General features: G+C 41.4%; 1 protein-coding gene across 3 annotated transcripts in view; it reads left to right on the top strand.

The window, feature by feature from the left end:
- The window catches only part of LOC134344037 (PGAP2-interacting protein-like), an 83131-nt gene that overhangs the window by 50313 nt on the left and 6234 nt on the right, over positions 1–26584 (top strand). For all 3 annotated transcript variants that reach the window (XM_063043158.1, XM_063043160.1, XM_063043159.1), the window contains 3 exons: positions 10961–11110; positions 11534–11678; positions 17024–17085. In XM_063043158.1, the coding sequence (XP_062899228.1) occupies positions 10961–11110; positions 11534–11678; positions 17024–17085 (357 nt within the window). The remainder of the gene's footprint in view (positions 1–10960; positions 11111–11533; positions 11679–17023; positions 17086–26584) is intronic.

Below are 26584 nucleotides of genomic sequence, written 5' to 3'. Positions count from 1 at the left end.
CAGTTGGTGAGTATGCTCTCAATGGTACAGCAGTAAAAGTCCATCAGTATCCTGGGACAGAGGTGAGCTTTCTTGATGCTCCGCAGGAAATAAAGGTGCTGTTACGCCTTTTTGATCAGGATGGAGGAGTTCAGGGACCAGGAGAGATCCTCGGAAATGTGGAGACCAAGGAATTTGAAGCTTGATACACGCTCCACTACAGTTCCGTTGATGTAGATGGGGACGTGAGTGTGGCTCCTAGCATGCCTGAAGTCCACAATGATCTCCTTGGTCTTTTGGTCTTCTGGGTGTTAAGGGCCAGGTTGTTGTCGGCACACCACGCGGTCAGGTGCTGGACCTTGTCCCTGTAGGCCGTCTCATCATCCCCTCTGATCAGGCCAGCTACCGTGGTGTCGTCTGCAAACTTGATTATGGAGATAGAACCATGTACAGGAATGCAGTCATAGGTGAAAAGGGAGTACAGAAGAGGGCTCAGTACACTGCCTTGAGGCACGCCGGTGTTCAGGGTGAGAGTGGAGGAAGAGAGGTTGTCTAACTTAACTGATTGGGGTCTGTTAGTCAGAAAGTCCAAGGTCCAATTGCAGAGGGATGAGCTGATACCAAGCTGGCGACGTTTGGCGATTAGCTTGGAGGGAATCACAGTATTGAATGCCGAACTAAAGTCAATGAATAACATTCTGATGTAAGAATTGGGGCTGTCCAGGTGGATTGGGGCAGAGTGAAGTGCCGTGGAGATGGTGTCCTCTGTTGACCTTTTGGTGCAATAGGCAAATTGATTGGGGTCCAGTGTAGTGGGCAGACAGGATTTCGGATGTGATAGAACCAGTCTCTCAAACCACTTTGCAGTGATGGGGCTGAGTGCAACTGGACGGAAGTCATTCAGGTCCATGGCAGTGGAATGCTTTGGCACTGGCATGATGGTGGCGATCTTGAAGCTTGTGGGGACAACTGCCTGGGCCAGGGACAGATTAAAAATGTCCATGAAGACCCCGGCCAACTGCCCTGCACAGACTCTGAGCACACGGCCAGGTATTCCATCTGGACCAGCTGCCTTCTGTACATTCACCCCGCTCAGGGTGGCGCAAACATCAGAGGTGGAAAGTGAGAGAGGCAGTTCACCAGGTGGGAGATCCGCTTTGAGGGTGACCTCCTTGTTCTCTCAGTCAAAGCGAGCGTAGAAGTAATTGAGCTCATCAGGGAGGGAAGCAGAGCTGGAAGGGGGCACAGTACTAAGTGGTCTGAAGTCTGTAATGATCTGTATGCCATGCCACATGCGCCGGGGGTCCGAGGAGTTGAAATGCTGCTGGATTCTCTGTTTGTATATGTGTTTAGCCTGAGAGATTCCCCTCCTCAGGTTGGCCCTGGCTGAGCTGTCAGCCTCCCGGTCTCCAGACTTGAAGGCTGAATCGCTGGCTTTGAGCAGGAGGTGAACTTCTCTGTTCATTCATGGTTTCTGACTGGGGAAAACTTTTATTTGTTTTTGAGATGTCACTCTATCTACACACTTGTTGATGTGCTGACAAGGTTTCTCACATTCACTCCAAATGGATCCACCACCCGGTCTGGAATATGCACCTGCAGTAGGTCTGAACTGAAATTTCTTATTAGTGTGCAGTTGTTTCAAATGATCAAGATATACAATCAAATTGTCATCTTGCAATTCTATATTAAAAGTGGCCAGTGAAGGAAATGCGTAAACATGTGAAGTCTGAAATTGCTGTTGAAAGTTTTGGGTTTTCCAGGGAAAGAGGTAATAGTTTCTTTGCATGATATGAAATTGCAGTTTTCTTTTCCTTGTGACTGTTTATTTAATAAATTCAGGTTTTCAAATATATCTGACAGTTAAAATATGTCAGAATGGCCTGATCATCATTCAAAAACTGACCATATGCCATCAGAAGGGCTTCATGATCATGCTTTGTGTTTTTATTCATTTGCGGGGCAAACCTCTTACCTCACTGTTGTGCAGCTAGTGGTTTTTCCACATTGTCCGAGGTTTCATCAGTACTGATGAGATGCTCAAGGGGATGGTTTGAATGGTTTCATATGTGCTCTGATATATAACAGTAGAAATTACAACAGGAACTGCAGGCAGCATCAATGAGTCTCACCTATCAAGCTCTCCCTTCTCCACCCTGTATCTCTTTCACCAACTTCCCAGTTTTTTTACTTCATCTCTCCCTCTCCAGGTTTCACATATCACCTTGTGTTTCTCTCTCCCCTTCACCCACCTTTTAAATCTACTCATCTTTTTTTTTCTCCAGTCCTGCCGAAGTGTCTGGGCCCAAAATGTCAACTGTACTTTTTTTCTATAGATGCTGCCTGGCCTGTTGAGTTCCTCCAGCATTTTGTAAGTGTTGGCAGAATCAAAGATTCAACTATATTATGTGGTGTGATGACTTTTGCAATTAAATCTGTCATCTCATAGGATGCATGTAAACCTTTGTCTTGTTTATAGGCATCCATTAATCTCGTGAGACCATAGATTTGCGCCTTGAAAGGTTTCCAGGGCGCAGGCCTGGGCAAGGTTGTATGGAAGACCGGCAGTTGCCCATGCTGCAAGTCTCCCCTCTCCACGCTACTGATGTTGTCCAAGGGAAGGGCACTAGGGCCGATACAGCTTGGCACCGGTGTTGTCGCAGAGCAATGTGTGGTTAAGTGCTCAAGGACACAACACGCTGTCACAGCTGAGGCTCAAACTAGCGACCTTCAGATCACTAGACCGACGCTTTATCTATTTGGCCATGTGCCAAACCTTTCTCTATCTTATTATTATATTGTGTTTTGAAGTAATCCAGTACCATCTTTCGTGCCCTTATTTCCTGTCTCAAAATACTTGATCAGCTTACATGGCCATGTACTTGCAAGTGAAAGTGTAGTCATACAAATTAGGCACAGCAGAATCCTTTTTGTCCTGTGGGGATTCACCACCCTCTGCCGAAAGAAAATTTTCTTTATCTCAGTTCTAAATGGGCGTCTGAAGCTGTGCCCTCTGGTCCTAGACTCCCCCACTTTATGAAACATCCTCTCCGTCTAGGCATTCCAATATTCAATAGATTTCAATTATATTCACCTTCAGTCTTCTAAACTCCACTGAGTACAGGCAGAGACCCATCAAACACTCTTCATTTGTTAACCCAAAATAATCTGCAGATGCTGGGGTCAAAGTAACACTCACAACACGCTGGAGGAACTCAGCAGGTCAGGCAGCATCTGTGGAAAAGATTGGTCGACGTTTCGGACCGGAACTCTTCGTCAGGACTGTAGAGGGAAGGCCCCTGCCCCTTCCCTCTACAGTCCTGACGAAGGGTTCCGGCCCGAAACGTCGACCAATCTTTTCCACGGATGCTGCCTGACCTGCTGAGTTCCTCCAGCGTGTTGTGTGGTCTTCCCTCTACAGTCCTGACGAAGGGTTCCGGCCCGAAACGTCGACCAATCTTTTCCACGGATGCTGCCTGACCTGCTGAGTTCCTCCAGCGTGTTGTGAGTGTTCATTTGTTAACCCTTTCATTTCTGGGATCATTCTCATGTACCACCTCTGGACCCTCTCCAACACCAGCACATCTCTTTTTAAATTAGGGGCCCAAAACTACACACAATACTCACAATAAGTGAGGTCTGACCAATAAAGCCTCAGCATTACATCCTTTCTTTCCTCTTGAAATGAACGCTAACATTGCATTTGCCTTCCTTACCATTTACTCAACCTGCAAGTTAACCTCTAGGGAATGCTGCGTTAGGATTCCCACGTCCTTTTGCACCTCTGATTTTTGAATGTTCTCCCCCATTTAGAAAATGGTGTATGCCTTTATTCCTTCTGCCAAAGTGCATGACCATGCACTTCCCTACACTATATTCCATCTACCACTTCCTTGTCCATTCCCTCAATCTAAGTCCTTCTGCAGACAGCCTGCATCCTCAACACTACCTGCCCCTTCCTCCTATGTAGTCATCAGAGGTCTCCCAGAGTTTCCACATCCCACCCAAAGAAAATACCACTGCCTCTGGACCCATTCTCAGTGCACTAGCTATGTACTAACAGAGAGAAAAAAAGCTTACTAGAAACTTCCTCTCCTGTGCTTGCCCAAGCTTGTTGAGCCAAAGCTGGACCACTCTAACACTGCCCTACCCACATAATGGCTGCTCCACTTAACACTTTCTTTCTTTTTATTGGCTCCTTGCTGATTTCAGCCCACCAAAAAAGAGCCAGAAAGCACCCAAGCTCATTTATTAAATCTCATGCTACGTCCCTAATGAATGACCTCTTGCGCTGATTGCAGTCCACCAAAAATATATTTTTTATATGTATGTATATGTTTGTATTTATCGCCCCTTATGGGTGTGTGTATATGTGTATTTTCCCTCAAACACGTGTTCTCTACCAGAGGCCTGGGAGTTTCAAGGTTTGGCGCAGTACCCTTGCTCCTCCAAGTAGTGCGCTGTTCTGGACCAAGACCTCAGACGTTATTCCTGAGATTTATTGGCACCATTCACCCAGTCCAGGAGTCACAGCTCCAAGTGCTCTTATCACCATTGGTATTACTCTGGCTTTAACCTTCCATATTCTTTCTATCAGCTCTTTCTAGCCCTGGTATTTCTCCAGCTTCTCATATTCTTTCTCCCTGATGTCACTGTCATTCTGGATTGCCACATCTATTATTATTGCTTTCTTCTGTTATTGGTCCGATTGTTACCTCGTCTGGTTGGTTGGCCAGTACCTGCTTATCAGTCTGTATTTGGAAGCCCCACAGGATCTTAGTTTTGTCATTCTTCACTACTGTCTTGGGGGTTTCCTATTTTGACTTGGGCGTGTCCAATCCACAGATGTTCCTGTACATGATTCCTGCAACTTGTGTATGTTGTCCCTGCCTGCATCTTGCACCCTGCTACTATGTGCTTGATGGTTTCAGCAGATTATATTATATCAAATATAAACAGTAACAGCTATAGAGTCGTGTGAGTAGGCTCTATAGAAAATTAGTAAATGTCAAAGAATTATAACAAGTATATATAATTTCACATGAAAAAGTATCAGTAATGAACATACATGTAAAAATAAAACTAGCTTTTATAAAGTTCTTAGATACATGTTATAAATATTTTTAAAATGCTATTATATATGCAAGTTCTAAGTAGCATAATCACCAAGAAAAGCATTGAACTTCCTTTCAAAATATGATGAGTATCAGGGATTTGATGGAAGTTGCAGCGGAAGAGAGTGATGCAGTGGTAGACTACATGTCTCTCTGCAGTTTAGCTGTTTCTGGCAGATGACCCCACTGCAGTAACTGCAGCCTTTGTGGTCACACTGAACACCAGCCCGCTCCACATCCAACCCCAAAATCACTGATTATAGAGTGAGCAGGCGGGCGTGACTACAGGATTCCCTGCAACACGGGTCAGTGGAAGGTAAACTGAACCAGCCTGCTGCTACATGTTCACTAATCGGGCTACGCTGCAGGCAGCCCCACCTAATCTTCAATTTGTTCGACATACTCATAATAATTTTAATTGGATTTGTACAATTTGGCCATGCCAGGCTTTCCTTATTAATCTCCTTCTGACAGTCTTTCGGTTGGAATTAGATGTTGCTGGTTCCTAGTAACATGTAATTATCTCTGACCAAGTAATCATAATTACTACCTGGTGGAGCACGCTGCAGGGAATCCTGTAGTCACGCCCGCCTGCTCGCTCTATAATCAGTGATTTTGGGGTTGGATGTGGAGCGGGCTGGTGCTCAGTGGGTGTGAATGATGATTTCTGCGTGGTTAAGCAGGTGCAGAGATAACACCCCCCCCCACCCCACACTGAGCTGCTTTGTTGCCTTATTTGTTTCATCTAGCATATTTTCCCAGTCATTTCATTCAGGGTTCCAATTAAATTACATATATTCATTTTTATTTATATATTTTATTAATATTTAATTAAAACAGTAAACTTATCATGGCCCATTCAGAAACTCATGTGGCCTCAGTTTCTTGTTTTCACTTGTGGTCTCTACGATATCCGGTATAGCCACTGGGGGCCATGTGGCCCACATTGTAAACCACTGATTTACACCTCATAGGGTCATAGAAAAGCGCAGCACAGAAACAGGCCCTTTGGCCCATTCAGTCCATGCTGAACCATTTAATCAGCTACTCCCATCAATCTGCACCGCACTATACCCCTACCATCCGTGTACCTATTCCAAACTTCTCGTAAACATTGAAATTGAGCTCTCATGCACCACTTGTGCTGGCAGCTCGTTCCAAACTCTCACGACCCTCTGAGTGAAGAACTTTTCCCTCATGTTCCCCTTAAACTTTTCACCTTTCATCCTTAACTTGTGACCTTTATAGTTCCACCTAACCTCAGTGGAAAAAGCCTGCTTGCATTTACCTTATCTATACCCCTCATAATTTTGTATATGTCTATCAAATCTTATCTCAGTCTCTATATTCCAAGGAATAATCTATTAATTCTTTCCTTATCACTCAGATCCTCCAGACAGGCAACATTCTTGTAAATTTACATCTTTCACTTCAGGATCTTAGCAAAACTGCACACAATACTCCAAATTAAGCCTCATTGACATCTTATACAACTTCAACAAAACATCCCATCTCCTGTACTCAATACTTTGACTTATGAATGCCAATGTGCCACAAGTCTATTTACCTGTGATGCATTTTTCAATTAATTATGGACCTGTATTCCCAGATCCCTTTGTTCTACCGCACTCCTCAGTGCTCTATACTGCTCACTATATAAGATTCACCCTGGTTAGTCCAACCAACAACTCCTTGCTCTTGTCTGCGTTAAATTCCTTCTGCTATTTTTTTTTTTTAGCCCATTTTTCCAATTGGTCCAGATCCTACTGCAAGCCATGATATTCTTTCTCGCTGATTCAGTTACCCACATTGTCATCCAGATCGTTGATATAGATGATAAATAACAATGGACCCAGCATCAATCCCTGCGGCACTCCACTAGTCACAGGCCTCCAGTCAGGGAGGCAACCATTTACTACCACTTGCTGCCTTCTCCCACAAAGCCAATATCTAATGCAATTTATTACCTCATCTTAAATGTCGAGCAACTGAACCTCCTTGACTAGCCTCCCATGCGGTACTTTGTCAAATGTCCATGTAGACAACATCCACTGCCTTGCCTTCTTCGTCCATTTTCCAGATAACTTCCTCAAAAAAACTCTACAAAATTGGTCAGACAGGACCCACTATGCACAAAGCCATGCTGAGTATCCTTAATCAGTCCATGTCTATCCAAATACTCAGATATCTGGTCCATTAGAATACCTTCCAATAACTTTCCCACTACTGAAGTCAGGCTCACTGCCATATAATTTCCTGGTTTATTTTTAGAGCTCTTCTAAAAACAGCAGAACAACATTGGCTGTCCTCACCTGCTGCTGAGGATGATTTGAAGATCTCTGCTAGGACCTCGGCAATTTCTGCATTTGCCTCCCCTAGAGTCGGAGGGATCACCTTGACATGCCCTGGGGGTTTGACCACCCTGATTGGCCTCAAGAAAGCAAATACCTGCTCCTCTATAATCTGTATAGGGTCCAAGAAGTTGATGCCATTTTGCCTCACTTCTATAGGCTCTGTGTCCATCTCCAAAGTAAATATAGATGCAAAAAATTCATATAAGATCTCTCCACACCTCTTCCTCGTTTTGTTTTAATTTATTATCTTGTGCTTAACCAATTAAATGATTATGTGGTCCAGTTCTCATACCAGGCAGTGATGCATTCAGTCAGGACGCTCTCAATTGTGCCCATGTAGAAAGTCTTGAGGATTTGGGAACTCATCCCAAACTTCTTCAACCATCTGAGGTGAAAGAGGCGCTGTTGTGTTTTTTTTTCACCACAAAGCCAGTATGTACACACCATGTGAGATCCTCAGAGATGTGTATGCCAAGGAACTTAAAGTTGTCACCCTCTCAACCCCAGATCCATTGATGTCAATAGGGATTAGCCTGTCTCCGTTCCTCCTGTAGTCCACAACCAGCTCCTTTGTTTTTGCGACATTGAGGGAGAGGTTGTTTTCTTGACACCACTGTGTCAGAGTGATGACTTCTTCACTCGGCTTTTTATTATTATTATTTGAGATGAGGCCAATCAATGTAGTGTTGTCAGCAAGTCTAATGAGCAGATTGGAGCTGTGGGTGGTGACACAGTCATGGGTATAGAGAGAGTAAAGGAGAGGGCTGAGGACACAGCCCTGAGGGGCACCTGTGTTGAGGGTCAGAGGGGCAGAAGTGAGGGAGTCCACACTTACCACCTGCCAGCAATCTGACAGGAAGTCCAGGATCCAGCTGCACAAGACAGGGTCAAGGCCGAGGTCTCTGAGCTTCTTGTCAAGCCTGGAGGAAGTTATGGTGTTGAATGCTGAATTCTAGTCCAAGAACAGTGTTCTCACATAAGCATCCTTCTTCTCCAGATATGTAAAGATGGTGTGTAGAGCTGTGGCTATTGTGTCATCTGTCAATCGGTTGCGTTGGTAGGTGAATTGTAGGGGGTCCAGTGTAGGTGGTAGCAAGCTGCAGATGTAGTCCTTGACCAGCCTCTCAAAGCATTTGCTTATTATTGAGGTGAGTGCGACAGGACACCCGTCATTCAGACATGTTACCAAGGTCTTTTTAGGTACAAGAACAATAGTGGATGTTTTGAAGCAGGAGGGCACTGTACACTGGGAGAGGGAGAGATTAAAAATGTCAGTAAACACACCTGCCAGTTGTGCTACGCACATCCTGAGTACCCGCCCCGTGATGCCGTCTGGTCTCGCAGCCTTACGGCTGTCCACTCATTGGAAACACCTGCGTACTTCAGCCTCAGAGATGACCAAGGTGTAGGTCACTTCAACGGCTCTCCTCAGGGACTCGTGTTGGCGACATCGAACCAAGCGTAAAGAAGGTTTAACTCATCTGGGAGAGAGGCAGTGATGTTGGCAGCACCACTGCACTGAGCTTTGAGGTCTATGATGGTGTGTAGACCTTGCCATAAGCTGTGTGTGTTGTCGGTGGAGAGTCTCATCCCTGTATTGTTGTTTCGCTGCCTTGATGACTTTATGTAGATCATAGATGCTCTTGAGTTCCTGTTATTTACCGGCAACGTAAGCTCTATCTTGAGCAGTAAGTGCTGCATACACAAAGTTGCTGATCTAGGGTTTCTGGTTTGGATAGACCCTGACTGATTTTTGGGGGACAACATCCTCGATGCACTTCTGGATGAAGCTTGTGACCCCTTCCGTGAAATTGGAGTGATCCTTGTCATGAAGGACGTTCCAATTGATGTCATCAAACCAGTCCTGTAGCACGGAGACCGATTAGTTGGACCAACAGTGAACGGTTTTAACTATGGCCGCCTCTTGTTTCAGCTTCTGCCTGTGCATGGCCAGAAGCAAGATGGAGGAGTGATCCAACTTTCTAAATGGTGGACGGAGGTGCGCTTTGTAAGCATTGTGGAAAGGAGAGTAGCAGTGGTTGAGTATGCTATCTCCCCGTGTGCTCAACCAGAGACACTTTAGATAGCAAAGCTCTATTAAAGTCTCCGGCGACGATGAAGGCAGTCTCTGGGCGAACATTCTCCAGGGTGCTAATGGTCTTACACAGTTCCTTGAGAGCCAAGTCAGTATCAGCTTGTGGTGGAATATATGCAGCTGCGATAATAACAGCCGTGAACTCTGTAAGTAGCCAAAAAGGTCTACACAGCAGCACAAAGTACTCCAGATCCAAATAGGAATGTTTAAAGGGATATGGGCTAAATGTAGGCAAATAGGACTAGCTTGGATGGGCATCTTTGTTAGCCTGGACCATTAGGGCCAAAGGGCTGGTTCTGAGTTGTATGCCTACATTGTCTCGAATGATAAATAAAGTTTAAAAGAAATATAAAGAAGGACATGGATGAAGTTCAGCTATTTTATTATAACATGATTACAAGATCAGCACTCTCTATTCCCTACCAGCCACCCTCTTGGCTTTCACAAACATTCAAAATTCTTTTGGAATAATAAGACAGGTTTAAATTAAACAAATTTAAACTAAATTAAGTTGAAAGTCTACTTATTCGCATTGCAGCAGCTTCCTCATATTGATTTCAATAGAACCACCGTACTTGCACCAGATTTGATCTGGCACAGATTCATCAGACAGATTTCCCAGTGAAAGAGCTGGAAATTTTGAGGAAGTCTGTGCTACTCTAGTGAACCCCACGGACAGTTTGGTGGTGCAGTAGAGGTTCCAAGAGCCTACACTTAACTGGAGGGAAATTCTTCTCAGTTAAGTGGTTTGAATAATGAGATTATTAATATTACATCTTAACTAGCTTGACCTATTGTCCTCTACTTTTTTTTTCTTCTTAGGACACCTTATTGCTGCTGTTGTAATGCTGTTTTATTTAGCTTTTTCACAGCCTGGGATGAGGGTGGTTGGGAGGATGGAGATATCACACAGGAATGTTTACTGCAAGTGTGGAGTGAAACAGTTCAAGTATTACAGAACCCACTAATTTTTTTTGTCACAGAAATTAGCATCTCTCATCTTTAACATTTTCTAGAAACAAAAACAGACAATACTGGAAACATACAGCAGATCATGCAGCATTTGTGGAAAGAGAAACAGCATCTCCACAAGTGTTACCTGATCTGTTGAGTTTCCAGGACTTTGCAGGTTTTGAGCATCTGCTGATTTCTATGTTTATTTAAAATTTGCTTGCTGTTCTCCCTTGTCCATGTATCCTTGAACAAAGGATTTTAGTAAGAGGTTAATTTAACTTATTATAAAAATAATTGTGTTTTCAGCAGCTCTTCGACTATATGTGTATTTATAAGTTTCCTTCATTTATGGTTTAAAATTGTAAGAAACTGAACAGTTTCATAATATGGAATAAATTCAAATTATAGACATATTGATTAATTTTGTGGTAGTCACTGAAATCTAATTCATTTCTGATGTTTAGAACAATGGTTTTGTCAAGATACCCTATCATCCAGTCCAAGCACCACTGCCTTCCATCCCCAGAAGGAGAGGTTGCTCCTGCCATTTCAATGACAGTCAACATGGCAGGGAACCTTGTCGATTTGGTTGTTGCTCACTTTGGCAATGATCAGTAAGTCTCAATTTATCAATTTATCTATGAAATTAACTCTCAGTTAATAATTTAAGTGTTTTCCTTATTTATAATTTTGCTGGTCTTTCAATGCATTGCTGCATATTCATTTTTAAAAGTTTTATACTCTGTTTATTATTGTCTGAAACAATCTTTCCTGATATTATTTCTGTTGCTGATCTGGTTCATACTGTGTATCACTAGATACACTGAAAGCCAGAAAGGGAGGAGTGCAGAGATTTCAGAATATTGTATGGATGGAGAATACTTTGGAGATATGAGGCCAAGACGCACTGGAAAATGAGGATAAGGAAACTGAATAGAGTGGAGAATATTATGTTTATAAATATTCTGTTTATAAAGGTTCACTTTTTAACAACACAGTTGTTTTTGTATTAAGTTTCTTCAATTTGCTTTCATCAGGGATGATTTAGACAGGAAGTTGCAGGCAGAGTATGTTTCTAATATACTGAAGGATATCTCACAACCTGTTATATTTTTGGGTTACATTACTTCTGAACCAGGCTCCAGAGACTACCAACAGCTTCAGAATATTGGAAACGTGAAGGTAAGATGATGTTCATGAAAATGAATGAAATATAAAGCGTTGCATTACTCTATCCTAAACTTTAACTTTCATATTTACTCAATAGCCTCAACTAGAAAGGCTGCATTTAGTAGCCTTTGTTCAGATGTGTTACTTGTGTATATTAAGCCAAATTTATCAAATTAGTATATTTTAGAAATAAAAGTACCAATGATTCTGTAGTACAAAATGAGTTCTCCTTGTTCATAGAACCTTGTTACATAGAAACATAGAAAATAGGTGCAGGAGTAGGCCATTCGACCCTTCGAGCCTGCACTGCCATTCAGTATGATTATGGCTGATCATCCAACTCAGAACCCTGTACCTGCCTTCTCTCCATACCCCCTGATCCCTTTAGTCACAAGGGCCATATCTAACTCCCTCTTAAATATACCCAATGAATTGGCCTCAACTGTTTCCTGTGGCAGAGAATTCCACAGATTCACCACTCTCTGTGTGAAGAAGTTTTTCCTCATCTCAGTCCTAAAAGGCTTCCCCTTTATCCTTAAACTGTGACCCCTCGTTCTGGACTTCCCCAATATCGGGAACAATCTTCCTACATCTAGCCTGTCCAATCCCTTTAGAATTTTATACGTTTCAATAAGATCCCCCCCCCCACAATCTTCTAAATTCCAGCGAGTATAAGCCGTGTCGATCCAGTCTTTCATCATATGAAAGTCCTGCCATCCCAGGAATCAATCTGGTGAACCTTCTTTGTACTCCCTCTATGGCAAGAATGTCTTTCCTCAGATTAGGAGACCAAAACTGCTCACAATACTCCAGATGTGGTCTCACCAAGGCCTTGTACAACTGCAGTAGAACCTCCCTGCTCCTGTATTCGAATCCTCTTGCTATGAATGCCAGCATACCATTCGCCTTTTTCACCGCCTGCTGTACCTGCATGCCCACTTTCAATGACTGGTGTATAATGACACCCAGGTCTCGTTGCACCTCCCCTTTTCCTAATCGGCCACCATTCAGATAATAATCTCTTTTCCTGTTCTTGCCACCAAAGTGGATAACCTCACATTTATCCACATTAAATTGCATCTGCCATGAATTTGCCCACTCACCTAACCTATCCAAGTCACCCTGCATCCTCTTAGCATCCTCCTCACAGCTAACACTGCTGCCCAGCTTCGTGTCATCCACAAACTTGGAGATGCTGCATTTAATTCCCTCGTCTAAGTCACTAATATATATTGCAAACAACTGGGGTCCCAGCACTGAGCTTTGCAGTACCCCACTAGTCACTGCCTGCCATTCTGAAAAGGTCCCGTTTATTCCCACTCTTTGCTTCCTGTCTGCCAACTAATTCTCTATCCACATCAATACCATACCTCCAATACCGTGTGCTTTAAGTTTGCACACTCATCTCCTGTGTGGGACCTTGTCAAAAGCCTTTTGAAAATCCAAATTTCCCATATCCACTGGTTCTCCCCTATCAACTCTACTAGTTACATCCTCAAAAAATTCTATGAGATTCGTCAGACATGATTTTCCTTTCACAAATCCATGCTGACTTTGTCCAATGATTTCACCACTTTCCAAATGTGCTGTTATCACATCTTTAATAACTGACTCTTGCATTTTCCCCACCACCGATGTCAGGCTAACTAGTATATAATTCCCTGGTTTCTCTCCCCCTCCTTTTTTAAAAAGTGGGGTTACATTAGCCACCCTCCAATCCTCAGGAACTAGTCCAGAATCTAAAGAGTTTTGAAAAATTATCACGAATGCATCCACTATTTCTTGGGCTACTTCCTTAAGCACTCTGGGATGCAGACCATCTGGCCCTGGGGATTTATCTGCCTTTAATCCCTTCAATTTACCTAACACCACTTCCCTACTAACATGTATTCCCCTCAGTTCCTCCATCTCACTGGACCCTCTGTCCCTTACTATTTCCGGAAGATTATTTATGTCCTCCTTAGTGAAGACAGAACCAAAGTAATTATTCAATTGGTCTGCCATGTCCTTGCTCCCCATAATCAATTCACCTGTTTCTGTCTGTAGGGGACCTACATTTGTCTTAACCAATCTTTTTCTTTTCACATATCTATAAAAGCTTTTACAGTCAGTTTTTATGTTCCCTGCCAGCTTTCTCTCATAATCTTTTTTCCCTTTCCTAATTAAGCCCTTTGTCCTCCTCTGCTGGACTCTGAATTTCTCCCAGTCCTCAGGTGAGCCGCTTTTTCTGGCTAACTTGTATGTTTCTTGTTTGGAATTGATACTATCCCTAATTTCCCTTGTCAGCCACGGGTGCACTACCTTCCCTGGTTTATTCTTTTGCCAAACTGGGATGAACAATTGTGATAGTTCATCCATGCGATCTTTAAATGCTTGCCATTGCATATCCACCGTCAACCCTTTAAGTATCATTTGCCAGTCTATCTTAGCTAATTCATGTCTCATACCTCCATAGTTACCCTTCTTTAAGTTCAGAACCTTTGTTTCTGAATTAACTATGTCACTCTCCACCTTAATGATGAATTCCACCATATTATGATCACTCTTACCCAAGGGGCCTTGCACGACAAGATTGCTAACTAACTCTTCCTCATTGCTCAATATCCAGTCTAGAATGGCCTGCTCTCTAGTTGGTTCCTCGACATATTGGTTCAGAAAACCATCCCACATACATTTCAAGAAGTCCTCTTCCTCAGCACCCTTACCAATATGGTTCACCCAATCTATATGTAGATTGAAGTCACCCGTTTTAACTGCTGTTCCTTTATTGCAAGCATTTCTAATTTCCTGTTTAATACCATCCCCAAACCTCACTACTACTGTTAGGTGGCCTGTACACAACTCCCACCAGCGTTTTCTGCCCCTTAGTGTTATGCAGCTCTACCCATATCGATTCCACATCTTCCCGGCTAATGGCCTTCCTTTCTATTGCGTTAATCTCCTCTCTAACCGGCAATGCTACCCCAACTCCTTTTCTTTCATGTCTATCCCTCTTGAATATTGAATATCCCTGAATGTTGAGCTCCCATCCTTGGTCACCCTGGAGCCATGTCTCTGTGATCCCAACTATATCATATTCATTAATAACTATCTTCATATTCAATTCATCCACCTTGTTATGAATGCTCCTTGCATTGACACACAAAACCTTCAGGCTTGTTTTTACAAAACGCTTAGCCCTTATACAATTATGTTGAAAAGTGGCCCTTTTTGATTTTTGCCCTGGATTTGCCTGCCTGCCACTTTTACTTTTCACCTTACTATTTTTTGCTTCTACCCTCATTTTACACCCCTCTGTCTCTCTGCACTTGTTCCCATCCCCCTGCCACATGAGTTTAAATGCTCCTGAACAACAGTAGCAAACGCTCCCCCTAGGACATTGGTTCCAGTCCAGCCCAGGTGCAGACCGTCCTGTTTGTACTGGTCCCACCTCCTCCAGAACTGGTCCCAATGCCCCAGAAATTTGAATCCCTCCCCATTGTGCCATTTTCCAAGCCATGTATTCATCTGATATATCCTCTTATGTCTACTCTGGCTAGCACATGGCACTGGTAGTAATCCACAGATTACTACTTTTGTGGTCCTACTTTTTAGTTTATCTCCTAACTTCCTAAATTCACCTTGTAGGACCTCATCACGTTTTTTACCTATATCGTTGGTACCTATGTGAACCACGACCACTGGCTGTTCACCCTCCCACTCCAGAATGTCCTGCAGCCACTCGGAGACATCCTTGGCCCTTGCACCAACATACCCTCCTGGAGTCTCGTTTGCAGCCGCAGAAATGCCTATCTATTCCCCTTACAATTGAATCCCCTATCACTATAGTTCTCCCACTCCTTTTCCTTCCCTTGTTGTAAGCCTATATGATCAATTAATAGCTTGGATATTTTCAATGTCTATTTTTGTAAATTGTCCCTAATCTACTGATTTTTAAAATTTTATTTTGACAGTCAGTAAGCCAGGGACCCTGACTTACTGGACTGTTAGAGCAGATAAGGGGACAGAAAAATGGCTGCAAGTTAAACCTGTTCTTCATTGCAGATTCTTCCTATCCAAGTTTTTCCAGTTTCTGTTTCACATTTCCAGCATCTACAATTTCATGTTGTAATTATACTAAATTTTATTGAAGTGAAATTCTGATCTTGGATAGCAAAATGTTGGTAAAGAAGTTCAACCATATAGAACATGTTTCTGCTTAGTTGTGTGATTGAATTGTAAATTGATTGCCTGGGTATGAACAGTTTTGCACACATTTGCAGAGTGAAATATTTATTCATACTTTTCTTGGTGTATGACTTGATTCTGCCTAACAGTTAATATTTCAATTTGAAAGATGCAACTTTCTGTTTCTGTTTTGGACTTCAGCCACCTTCCTGGTCCCGCTTGGGGCATGGAGTAAATTATTCATGCTGAGAATTTCTACAATTTGCTGAAATAAATCATGTATCATTAACATCAGCATCTGTAAAGGGTCAGTGAAAGCTGTGGGAGCATACCTTCATCAAAACTTAATAAGGGGCTTAAAGATAAATAGTTATGAAATTCATAGAAAAGAGGTTGGAGAATACATATTTTTAAAATAGCGAAAATGAACAAGTTTTTTAACATATATGAAGAATTAATAAATACATGCTGTGCCAAGGATGTATTAGGGGAATCGAGAAAGTATGTAGAATGTGGAACATAGGATAGCACAGCACAAGAAGAGGTCCATCAGCCTACAGAGTTGTGCCGAACTAATGAAGTCACTAATCACTTTTGCCAGCACGTGCTCAATATCCCTCCTTTCCCTGCACGTTCATGTCCCTATCCAAGACACCTCCATCCTAACTGCTTCCACCACCACCTCTGACAATGCATTCCAGGCACACATCATATTCTCTGCTTTCAAAAACACTATTTGCCTTGTACATCTCCTTGGACCCCCCCCCCCAACATCTTTAAATACATATCCTCCAATATTAGACATTTCAACCATAGAGAAAGAGTTACTGGCTAACTATCTATGCCTCCCATTATTTTATAAACCTGTCAGGTTTCCCCAGCCTCTGTTTCTCCAGAGAAAACAACCCTAGTCTGTCCAACCTCTCTTTGTAGCCCATATCCTCTCATCCAGGTAGCCTCCACGTCCTTCTTTAAAAGGCAAGTCTGTTGTGCACCAGGGAAATATTTGATATGCTTGTGAGTAAGTTAGTTATGATGCTGACTGTAAAAGTACTAACACAAGATTTCTGGAGTAAATATATCATATTTTAGAACTAAAGAATAAAAAGAAGTGTTTTATTTTAGTTCTATTAAGTTAGCAGCCTGTGTCCAAAATTCCTATATCCCGTTGATCAATCTCTTTCCTTTAGGACATAGATCAAAGTGATCAACATAGATGGTGCGAGTACATCATGTATCGTGGACTAATAAGGTTAGTTTCATTATTTTGGTATAAATCCATGATAATTTTATCTAGTAAAAATAACAATAATTATGGATATTTAAGCATTGGCATGACTTCTAAAATTCATGGCATAACATATTAGATTGAATCCATCTGTGGCACATGTGATCAATCTTCAATCTGTGGATGGCAGCTGCATTTCTATCCAGAAGAAGAATTTCCACTGGGGAGAACTGGCACAATAGTTTGTTAGTACTGCTCAAAAACTTAACCTAAACATTTTGTATAAGTAGGGTTACTTTCATTTTCCAAATAATGTTTACAAATACTTACAACATGATTTATACCCATGTTTATTTTTCCTCATATTTTCCTAAGAAATGTTTGAGATTTAGATCTTTTTTCATGAAAGGCTTGTGAAATTCCAATGAAGAGACACGTTGGAAAAATTGTGTGTCATTCATATCCAATCCATTAGGTTTGTAATTTGTTCCAGTTATGCTGCCTTACTTTTGGTTTAGTGTAGAAAGAAAGCTATTTTTTCCCTCATCTGTGAAACCACAGTGGCGTAGGAACAACTCCCAGATCTGACTGCTGCAGTGATAGATAAGTATATTTCAGCAACAGGAAGGTTACCTTTTAGTTTTGCATTTCAGTAAAAAGGTTGGGTTACAGAAGACTCAACAAATGAAATGTTGGAACATACCACTTCACCAACTATTTCTATTTTATTTTGGGAAGTATGGAGCTTCCTCCATATTGCACTAAAGGGTACTTCCATGAGACGGTGGTGTTCTCTGCTTTTCACCTTTTGAGACTGAAGCATTCCTGCAGATCGTGTTCAGGAGGTGTGCAGGCAATGGTGCTTTTTCTCTCTGTATAGCAGCCACTACCCTAACTGTTCTATTTTACTAAGCACGAAATATTACACAAATAACAAACTATTTCATGTCATCAACTCTTGCAGTTTTCTTCACAACACAGAAGGTGCACATTCAGTTTAAAAAGAAATTCCTTTAACTAACGTAACTTCTTGCTATCTCTTGCAGAAGCGTTTTTTATTATTTTGTCTTTGTTTATATTGCCCTAAAATACATAATACAGATGGAAAAACCTATCTTCAGGATACACTGCTAGAACTAGAATCTACCTCTGGCCCCAGCAGATGGTCAACCATAGCCCTTCTGTAACACTATTCCTAACTGGCTAGTAGCTCACAAATCCTTCTCCCTGATCTTTACTCAGAACATCTTTTCTACCTGAGAACTTATCAACTGCAGGATATCATCCTGGAAACACTTCTGAAGCTGAGAAAAACAACATTTGCTACAAGCAATCAGCACATTCATCAGCATCCATTTTGGGAAAAAAACATTTAATAACTTTGAAGGAGCTGCACTCAATGTTTTAACTTTCCCCAGATGCCTACGCTGACCTATCAACTGTATTTTCTTTGCACTGGCATCCTGAAACATTAGCAAGTGTCCAAACTATGTAGAATTGCAACAACAGCATGAAATAAACCAGCAGGTAATCTGCAAAAAGGTTGATTCTTTTTAAAAGTACAGGAAGTGGAATTTTTGTTCTGAACAGCTGAGTGAGACTGTTTGCTGGAATGTGGAGCATGAAAATAACAATCTTGGTAAAACAAATAACAAACCGATTTATCTGATTCTTCTGCATTGGATGTTTGCGTGAATTCAGCTGAATTTTTTTTAACCAAAATGGCATCCATTGTGTTTCAATCAGGAGTACTCACATACCATGCATGGCTTTTTCGAAATTTGATATAATATCAGTGCTCCTGGGCACAACTGCACCTCACCCATCCCTCCCTCTCTCTCTCTCTCAAAGACTCATATTTTTGGCCTCCTAATCTCTTTCTGCACCTTTCCATATCATATTTCCCATTCTTTGCTCCTTTAACACTTTTATTTCTGAACCCTCATTCCCATTCTCTATTCCTTTTCTCAGCAAATGACTCTGGTACAATTTCTCCCCTACCTCCCCCCCCCCCCATCATCCCTTTATTTTCCAACGTGTTACTTTCGCACAACTTTTCTCTTTATATAATTTGATTATCTTATTTTCTTACCATCCCAGAGGATTCGTAAGGATGCCATTTTGTGAATCACACAACAAATGACTATTTAGGGGGCTGATATGCAATAACTGCGATAACCAGTTCACAAAGGGGATACTGGAGTTGACAGGAAAAGGCATACAAACTCGCTTGAGGGTGAAGTTCTTTTCACCTTAATGGCAAAGGAGGGAAAAAGGCTAAGACCTCTGGTATATTTGGTGTAAGTAGGAAGGAATTTGTGGGATCATGAGTTCTTCAAATAATTTTAATCTTTTGTTTCTTTAAATTCTCCCATTTGTACCTTTGTTTAAACATTTCATAGTGGTTATTGATGAAGACTATTGATGGCACTTTGGTTCACAGTGACACACGGTGGCCACTGTCTGCAACTGCAGGCAGCAGCCAACAGTTTATCTGTGAATTACTATTACCATGAATCAGGTACGTTTTAGATGTGATCTTTAGCACTGTGAACCCCTTCTGCATGTAGATAAAAGATAAATAATACCTTTAAAATATGATTGCTATTGACTAAACATAGAATTTCCAAATAAAAAACAGAAAATATTGGCAAAACACAAGTCTGGTGGTGAAAGAAACAGCTAACATTTCAGGTTGGTGATCCCAGTTCTGATGAAAGATCTGAAATATCAATTGGTTTATTTCAGATTTAGAGCATCTACAGTAGTTTAAATTTTCTATTATAATCTTAGCAATTTTAGTAGCAGTAATACAGTAACTATATTACTGCTACAGTAACTATGTAATTACTACAGTAACTATATTGAATGGAAGATTCCAGATACTGCCTCAGTTATTCTGCTGATATAAGAATTCAAATCTGACAACATTCACTTTCTGCTTTTGGTGTTCCTGTGAATTAATTAATCCTTTTAATTTTTTTTACATAAGAAACCTAAGAAATAGGAGCGGGAGTAGGCCATCTGGCCAATTGAGCCTGTTCTGCCATTCAATAAGATTATGGCTGATCTGGCCATGGACTCATCTCCACGTCCCTGCCTTTTCCCCATAACCCTTAATTCCCCTACTTTGCAAAAATCTATTTAACCTTGTCTTAAATGTACTTACTGAGGTAGCCTCCACTGCTTCATTGGTCAGAGAATTCCACAGATTCACCACACTCTGGGAAAAGCAGTTCCTCCTCATCGCTGTCCTAAAATCTACACTCCTCCAAATATTGAGACCATGTTCCCTAGCTCTAGTCTCACCGACCAGTGGAAACAACTTTCCTGCCTCTGTCTTATCTATCCCTTTCATAATTTTATATATTTCTATAAGATCTCCTCTCATTCTTCTGAATTCCAGCGAGTACAGTCCCAGACTTCTCAATCTCTTCTCATAGTCCAACCCCTTCATCTCTGGAATCAACCTGGTGAACCTCCTCTGCACTGCCTCCAAACCCAGTATATCCTTCCTCAAGTAAGGAGACTAGAACTGCACACAGTACTCCAGGTGCGCCCTCACCAGTGGCCTGTACAGTTGCAGCATGGCCTCTCTGCTCTTAAATTCAATCCTTCTAGTAATGAAGGCCAACAGTTCATTTGCTTTCTTGATAGCCTGCTGCACCTGCAAACCAACCTTTTGTGATTCCTGCACAAGCATTCCCAAGTCCCTCTACACAGCAGCATGCTGCAATTTTTTTACCATTTTAAATAATAATCTGCTCTTTCATTTTTCCTTCCAAAGTGGATGACCTTGTATTTAACAACATTGTACTCCATCTTACACACCCTTGCCCACTCACTTAACCTATCTATATCTCACTGCAGACTCTCCATATCTTATGCACAATTTACTTTTCCACTCAGTTTGGCATCATCAGCAAACATAGATACATTACACACCATCCCCTCTTCCAGATAGTTAATGTATATCGTGAATGGTTGAAGGCCAAGCACCGGCCCCTACTGCACACCACTCACCATTGATTGCCAACCAGAGTAACACCCATATATCCCAACTCTCTGTCTTCTATTAGTTAACCAATCCTCTGTCCAAGCTAATACATTACCCCCAACTCTATGCATCTTTATCTTATTGGTAAGTCTTTTATGCGGCACCTTATCAAACGTCTTCTGGAAATCCAAGTAAATAATGTCCATCTGCTCCCCTCTATCCACTGCTCTCATTATATCCTCAAAGAACTCCAGTAAGTTTGTCAAACAGGACCTGCCATTGCTGAATCCATGCTGTGTCTGTCTTTGTATTGGGTTGAAATTTTGTCATACTGCAGAAACTGACATTCAATAACAATGGGAAGGCAAAATGAGGACCAATGGTGCTTTGGGAAATCGTACTGTTATTACTGGAGACACATTCACATTGTATTTTTTTAACAGACTGCCCAGAAAGCAACTCCGTCTCTTCCTTTCTTTTCTCTTTCTGCTGCTGCTCCCCTTTCTCGGTTTGCTGTTGTATACAGGTACGTGGTGAAGCTGTGGAGCACACAGAAGAATAACACAGCTCCAGATATTCACTTTACCCAGTTTTGTAAGGATCAAGGGCAATCATTTCTTGGATCCATTTCTTTCCAGATGCCTTGCTATTTCTTTTTTATGGATAGTTTCAAGCATTTTCCCCAACTACAGATGTTAAACTAACTCTCCTATAGTTACCTGTCTTTTGCCCACATCCTTTTTTGAACAATGACATGACATTCGCCATCTTCCAATCCACCAGGACCTGCCCAGAGTCCAGAGAATTTTGGTAAATTATCACCAAAGCCTCTATTATAATTTCTGCCATTTCTTTCAATACCCTGGGATGCACTCCATCAGGACCAGGGGACTTGTCTATCTTCAGGCCCACAAGTTTGCTCAGCACTACCTCTTTAGTGATAGCTATTGTATTGAGGTCCTCACCTCCCATCACATCCATTAATTTAAAATTTATTATCATTGATTTATGTGCCCTGGAATTTCTTGATTTGTGGCAGCAGTACAATGCAAAGACGTAAACATCTATATATCACAAAAATAAATAGTGCAAAGAAAAGGAAGTGTCCAGGGTAGTTCATGGACAGTTCAGAAATCTGATTGCAGAGGGGAAGTAACTGTTCCTGAATCACTAAGTGTGAGTCTTCAGGCTCCTGTACCTCTCGCTGATGATGGGAATGCGAAATGTGCGTGACCGAAATGATGAGGGTCCTTAGTGTTGGATGTCACCTTCTTAAGACACAATTTCTTGAAGATGTTCTTGATGGTGAGGAGGGCTGTGCCTATGATGGAGCTGGCTGAGCCTACAACCCACGCAGCCTCTTGTATTGGAGGCTCCACACCAGGTTGTGATGTGACCAATCGGAATGCTCTCCACTGCACATCTCTTTTAATTTGTAATCCTTTAGCGACACACCAAATCTCCTCAAACTTCTAGCAATCATGAAGAAAGCTACTGTGCCTTCTTCATGACTGTATCAATGTGTTGAGATCCGACTGGATCTTCCAAGATGTTGACACCCAGGAACTTGAACTGTTTATCTTTTTGACGTCTGACAACTCAGTGAGGACTGGTGTGTGTTCGCCCAACTTGTCCTTCCTGACATCCACAGTCACTTCCTTGGTCTTGCTGATGTTGAGTGAGAGGGGTTGTTTTTTTTTCTACACCAGGCAAGCAGCTAATTTATGACAGAATAGATCTGTATGACTCCTTGTTATCAACAACAGTGGTAAGTACTCTTGTTGAGGGTGTATTTGCGATTGAGTTTGTTGGTTCCCATAGTTCTGCAGATGACACGTTGGTGATATTTGTCAGAGACTTATTCAGGCTAGCCTGGTTGAAGTTTCCTTTGATGATCGCGAAGGCATTAGGATACACTGACTTGTGATTGTTGACAATGGTGCTCAGCTCCTCTAGGGCCAGCTTGATATCTGCCAGCGTGGAATGTGCACTGCCAGGATGATGGTGGAGAATCCACTCAACAGGTAGAACAGGTGACACTTGACCACCAGATGTTCCAGGTCAAGGAAGCGGGGCTATGATAGAATCACCATGTATGTACACCATGGTTAATTACTCATGAAGCAGATGAGTGTCTTTACCTGATGCCACCATCCTGTCCATACAATGGAGAATTCTGCAGTCCTGTTCCGAGAACTTCAGTTTTATTTTCCAGAGACTGTACATTTGCCCGGAGGATGGAAGTGAGGGGTGGCCTTTGGGCCCAGTGCTTGTTTTATTTTCCAGAGACTGTACATTTGGCAGGAGGATGGAAGTGAGGGGTGGCCTTTGGGCCCAGTGTTTGTTTTATTTTCCAGAGACTGTACATTTGGCAGGAGGATGGAAGTGAGGGGTGGCCTTTGAGCCCAGTGCTTGTTTTATTTTCCAGAGACTGTACATTTGCCAGGAGGATGGAAGTGAGGGGTGGCCTTAGGGCCCAGGGCTTCAGTTTTACCTAGGTAGCTTTCCCCTTCTAATTCTGCTCCTGCCATGGACACTTACTTTACTCTTGTTGACTCCCTTAAGGATTTTGCTTCCCTCCTCTCATAACCTGGGGAAATGAAACTCATTCTCTAATTCTGATTACTAAAGATTTTAGAGACTTTTGATAATCAATTGGTGATAAGCTATCTTCTGATAGCAATGAGCTGATTGGATTCTGAGGAATAGATGGCACTTTGGAAGCCTGATTTTGATGACAGATTGATTGGTGTATTTTTGTCTGATGGCAGCTGACTGTCAGAGAGTAGCTTGGTGTGATTTCTGATGGCTATTTATCCGCAAATTGGTGAAATGATGAACCTTCTACTCCACGTAAAAAAATGATTTTATTCCTCTCAATTTATGGATTATTTCAATAGATAAGCTTGTCGACTGTCAGTATAGTATTGTTTATGCATTTTAATTAATTTTTGATATACGATATGAGTAAAATGAACGTGAAAATACATTGACTAAGGTTTCAAAATCATTGTTTCTGGAGTTGTGCATAACCAAATCTTAGGCATTTTATTTTACTATTTATCTCTGACATCCAATCATGGTGGTTGATAGTATGTGGTAAGACTGTTATTGATTGGAACAGCATTATAGAACAAGTTATTGCCTTCAGAACAGCAAGGGGCAAATGGACAAGGAAGACATGAGAAAATAGTGGAAGGCCAAAAAATTATAAAATGGTGTCAGGGGTCAACATTCATCAAGTACTGAAACAAAAAGGTTTTAAACTAGAACTTGATAATTCACCAACAGGTAGGTGTTAATCAATGTTTTTATATTATCACAAGATTATTGGAAGTGAGTGATTATCCATTAAGGAAGAGGGAAACATTAATAAAACATTCTGAATTTCACATTCACTGTTCAATTCAGAAATGTTGAAGGACATTTCTAAAATTTGTCCTATTTGCCTTAACAGTTTTATCTGCATTACAGATTCAAATATATTTCAATTTTAAATATATTTTAATGATTTAGAAGAAAAGCAAATGTACTGTAGTATGTTTGTGGATGACATAAAAGTGGGTATACTGTAGGTGGACGGCAGGCTTTGACGTGGATACAGTTTGTAAGATAAGTATTATTCGATGAAGTGGGCAAATTTGGCCCACATGGGAACATGTGAACTTCACTTTGGAAAATAGTGTGGAAAAAATACGTTGTTGGAAAAAGTCTGCAGAAATGTGCATCACAATGGGTTTGGGGGCCCTTGTGTATGAGACACAGAGCTGGCATATAGTTACAGCTCATAAAATGTAGCATTTACTCCAGAGAGGTTGGAGTACAGAAGTAGTAGAGTCTTACTGCAGTTCTACAAGACACTACTGAAGCCATATCTGCTGAGAATAGTTTATTCCCCTTTATTTAAGGAATGATGTATCATCACTGGTGTCAATTCAGAGAAGGTTCAACATATGGAGGAACTGTTTCTCTAGGAAAGAAAAACATGTTGGATCTGTACTCATTTAAAAAAAAATAGATGAGAGGCAGTCTCAATGAAGCATGTATGATTTATAGGGAGATTGTTTAAATGTTGGGAGGATGGCTTCATGTATGGGAGAGTCTAGGACCCAAAGGCACACACAGTTAAAGGGGCTGCCTGTTTAACACTGAAACGGGAAAGAATTACTTCCCTCAAGAAATTCTGAGTTCTTGGAATTCCTTGTCACAGAAAGTTGTGGAGGATGAATCTTCAAAACAGATATTTAATTAGTAGGAGAATTAATCAGTAAGGATATGGGAAAGGGCAGGAAAGTAGATTTGAGGAAAGTTGAATTAGGCAATGATCTTATTGAATATATAGTAGGCTTAAGGTGCAGGATAATCAACTGCTATTCCATTTCTTTTGGTTTTATACAATAAAAGAAAAATTCAGGGTAAATATTGAGGAGTTTGGAAAACAATAAATTCTGAATAATTCAGTTAAAATGAAGCCTTACTTTAATATCACTAAGATCAAAGAAGTGTAAACATATGCAGATCACCCAGCTTTTAATATGCACATCTACACTGTGCAAGGGCAATGCAGCTCACTGCCCCAGCCATTCTTCATAGCCTTTTGCTTGCCAGTACTGATTTGGCTCCCTTTTGAAAACCGTGATTGAATTTGTCACTAAATAATTGAAATTGGATTCTCTGCATTTCTAAAAGTTTTTAAAAAATTAAGAAATGACAAACTACTATTAAGAAGCTTCAGCATTGCAATATATTTATTTGAAAAACAGATTGTATCGTAAAATGTTGAATGTTGATCTATACATTCAAAGCAGCATGTATTATACGACCATAAGGCATAGGAACAGAATTAGGCCATTTGGCCCATTGAGTTTGCTCTGCCATTCTATCATAACTGATTTATTTTCCTTTTCAACCCCATTCTCCTGTCCTCTTCCCATAACCTTTGACACCCTTAGTAATCAAGAACCTCATCAACCTCTGCTTTAAATATACCTGATGACTTGGCCTCCATACTCATCTGTGACAATGAATTCTACAGAATCACCTCCCTCTGGCTAATGAAATGCCTTCTCATGTTTGTTCTAAAGGGACATCCTTCTATTCCGAAGCTGCACTCTCTGATCCTATATCTCCCACTCTTGGAAACATTTTCTCCATGTGCATTCTTTCTAGGCTTTTCAATTATTTGATAGATTTCATTATCAGAGACACCCCCATTCTTGTACTTGATGTTAGAAACAGTTGCTGAGATCTGGAGCATTACACAAGCTGCTGGAGGCAGCACTTGTGGAGGGAAATAGACAATGTTTCATGTTGAGACCCATCATCTACACTGATACACGGATGGGAGTGATAAAGACATGAAGGAAAGGGATGGAGCAAGAGCTAATAAGTGATAGATGGATCTAGGTGAGAATGGGTGACAGGCAAAGAGAGGAGAAGAGTATGGAAATAGCAACAGATTCAGAGAAATGATAAGTGGAGATGACAAAAAGGCTATAGATGATGAAATCTGACAAGAATTGAGAT

The sequence above is a fragment of the Mobula hypostoma genome, chromosome 3 (genome assembly GCF_963921235.1).
Source record: "Mobula hypostoma chromosome 3, sMobHyp1.1, whole genome shotgun sequence".
Taxonomy (NCBI): domain Eukaryota; kingdom Metazoa; phylum Chordata; class Chondrichthyes; order Myliobatiformes; family Myliobatidae; genus Mobula; species Mobula hypostoma.
The sequence above is the reverse complement of the archived record's forward strand: the minus strand, read 5'-3'. Positions and strand labels throughout refer to the sequence as shown.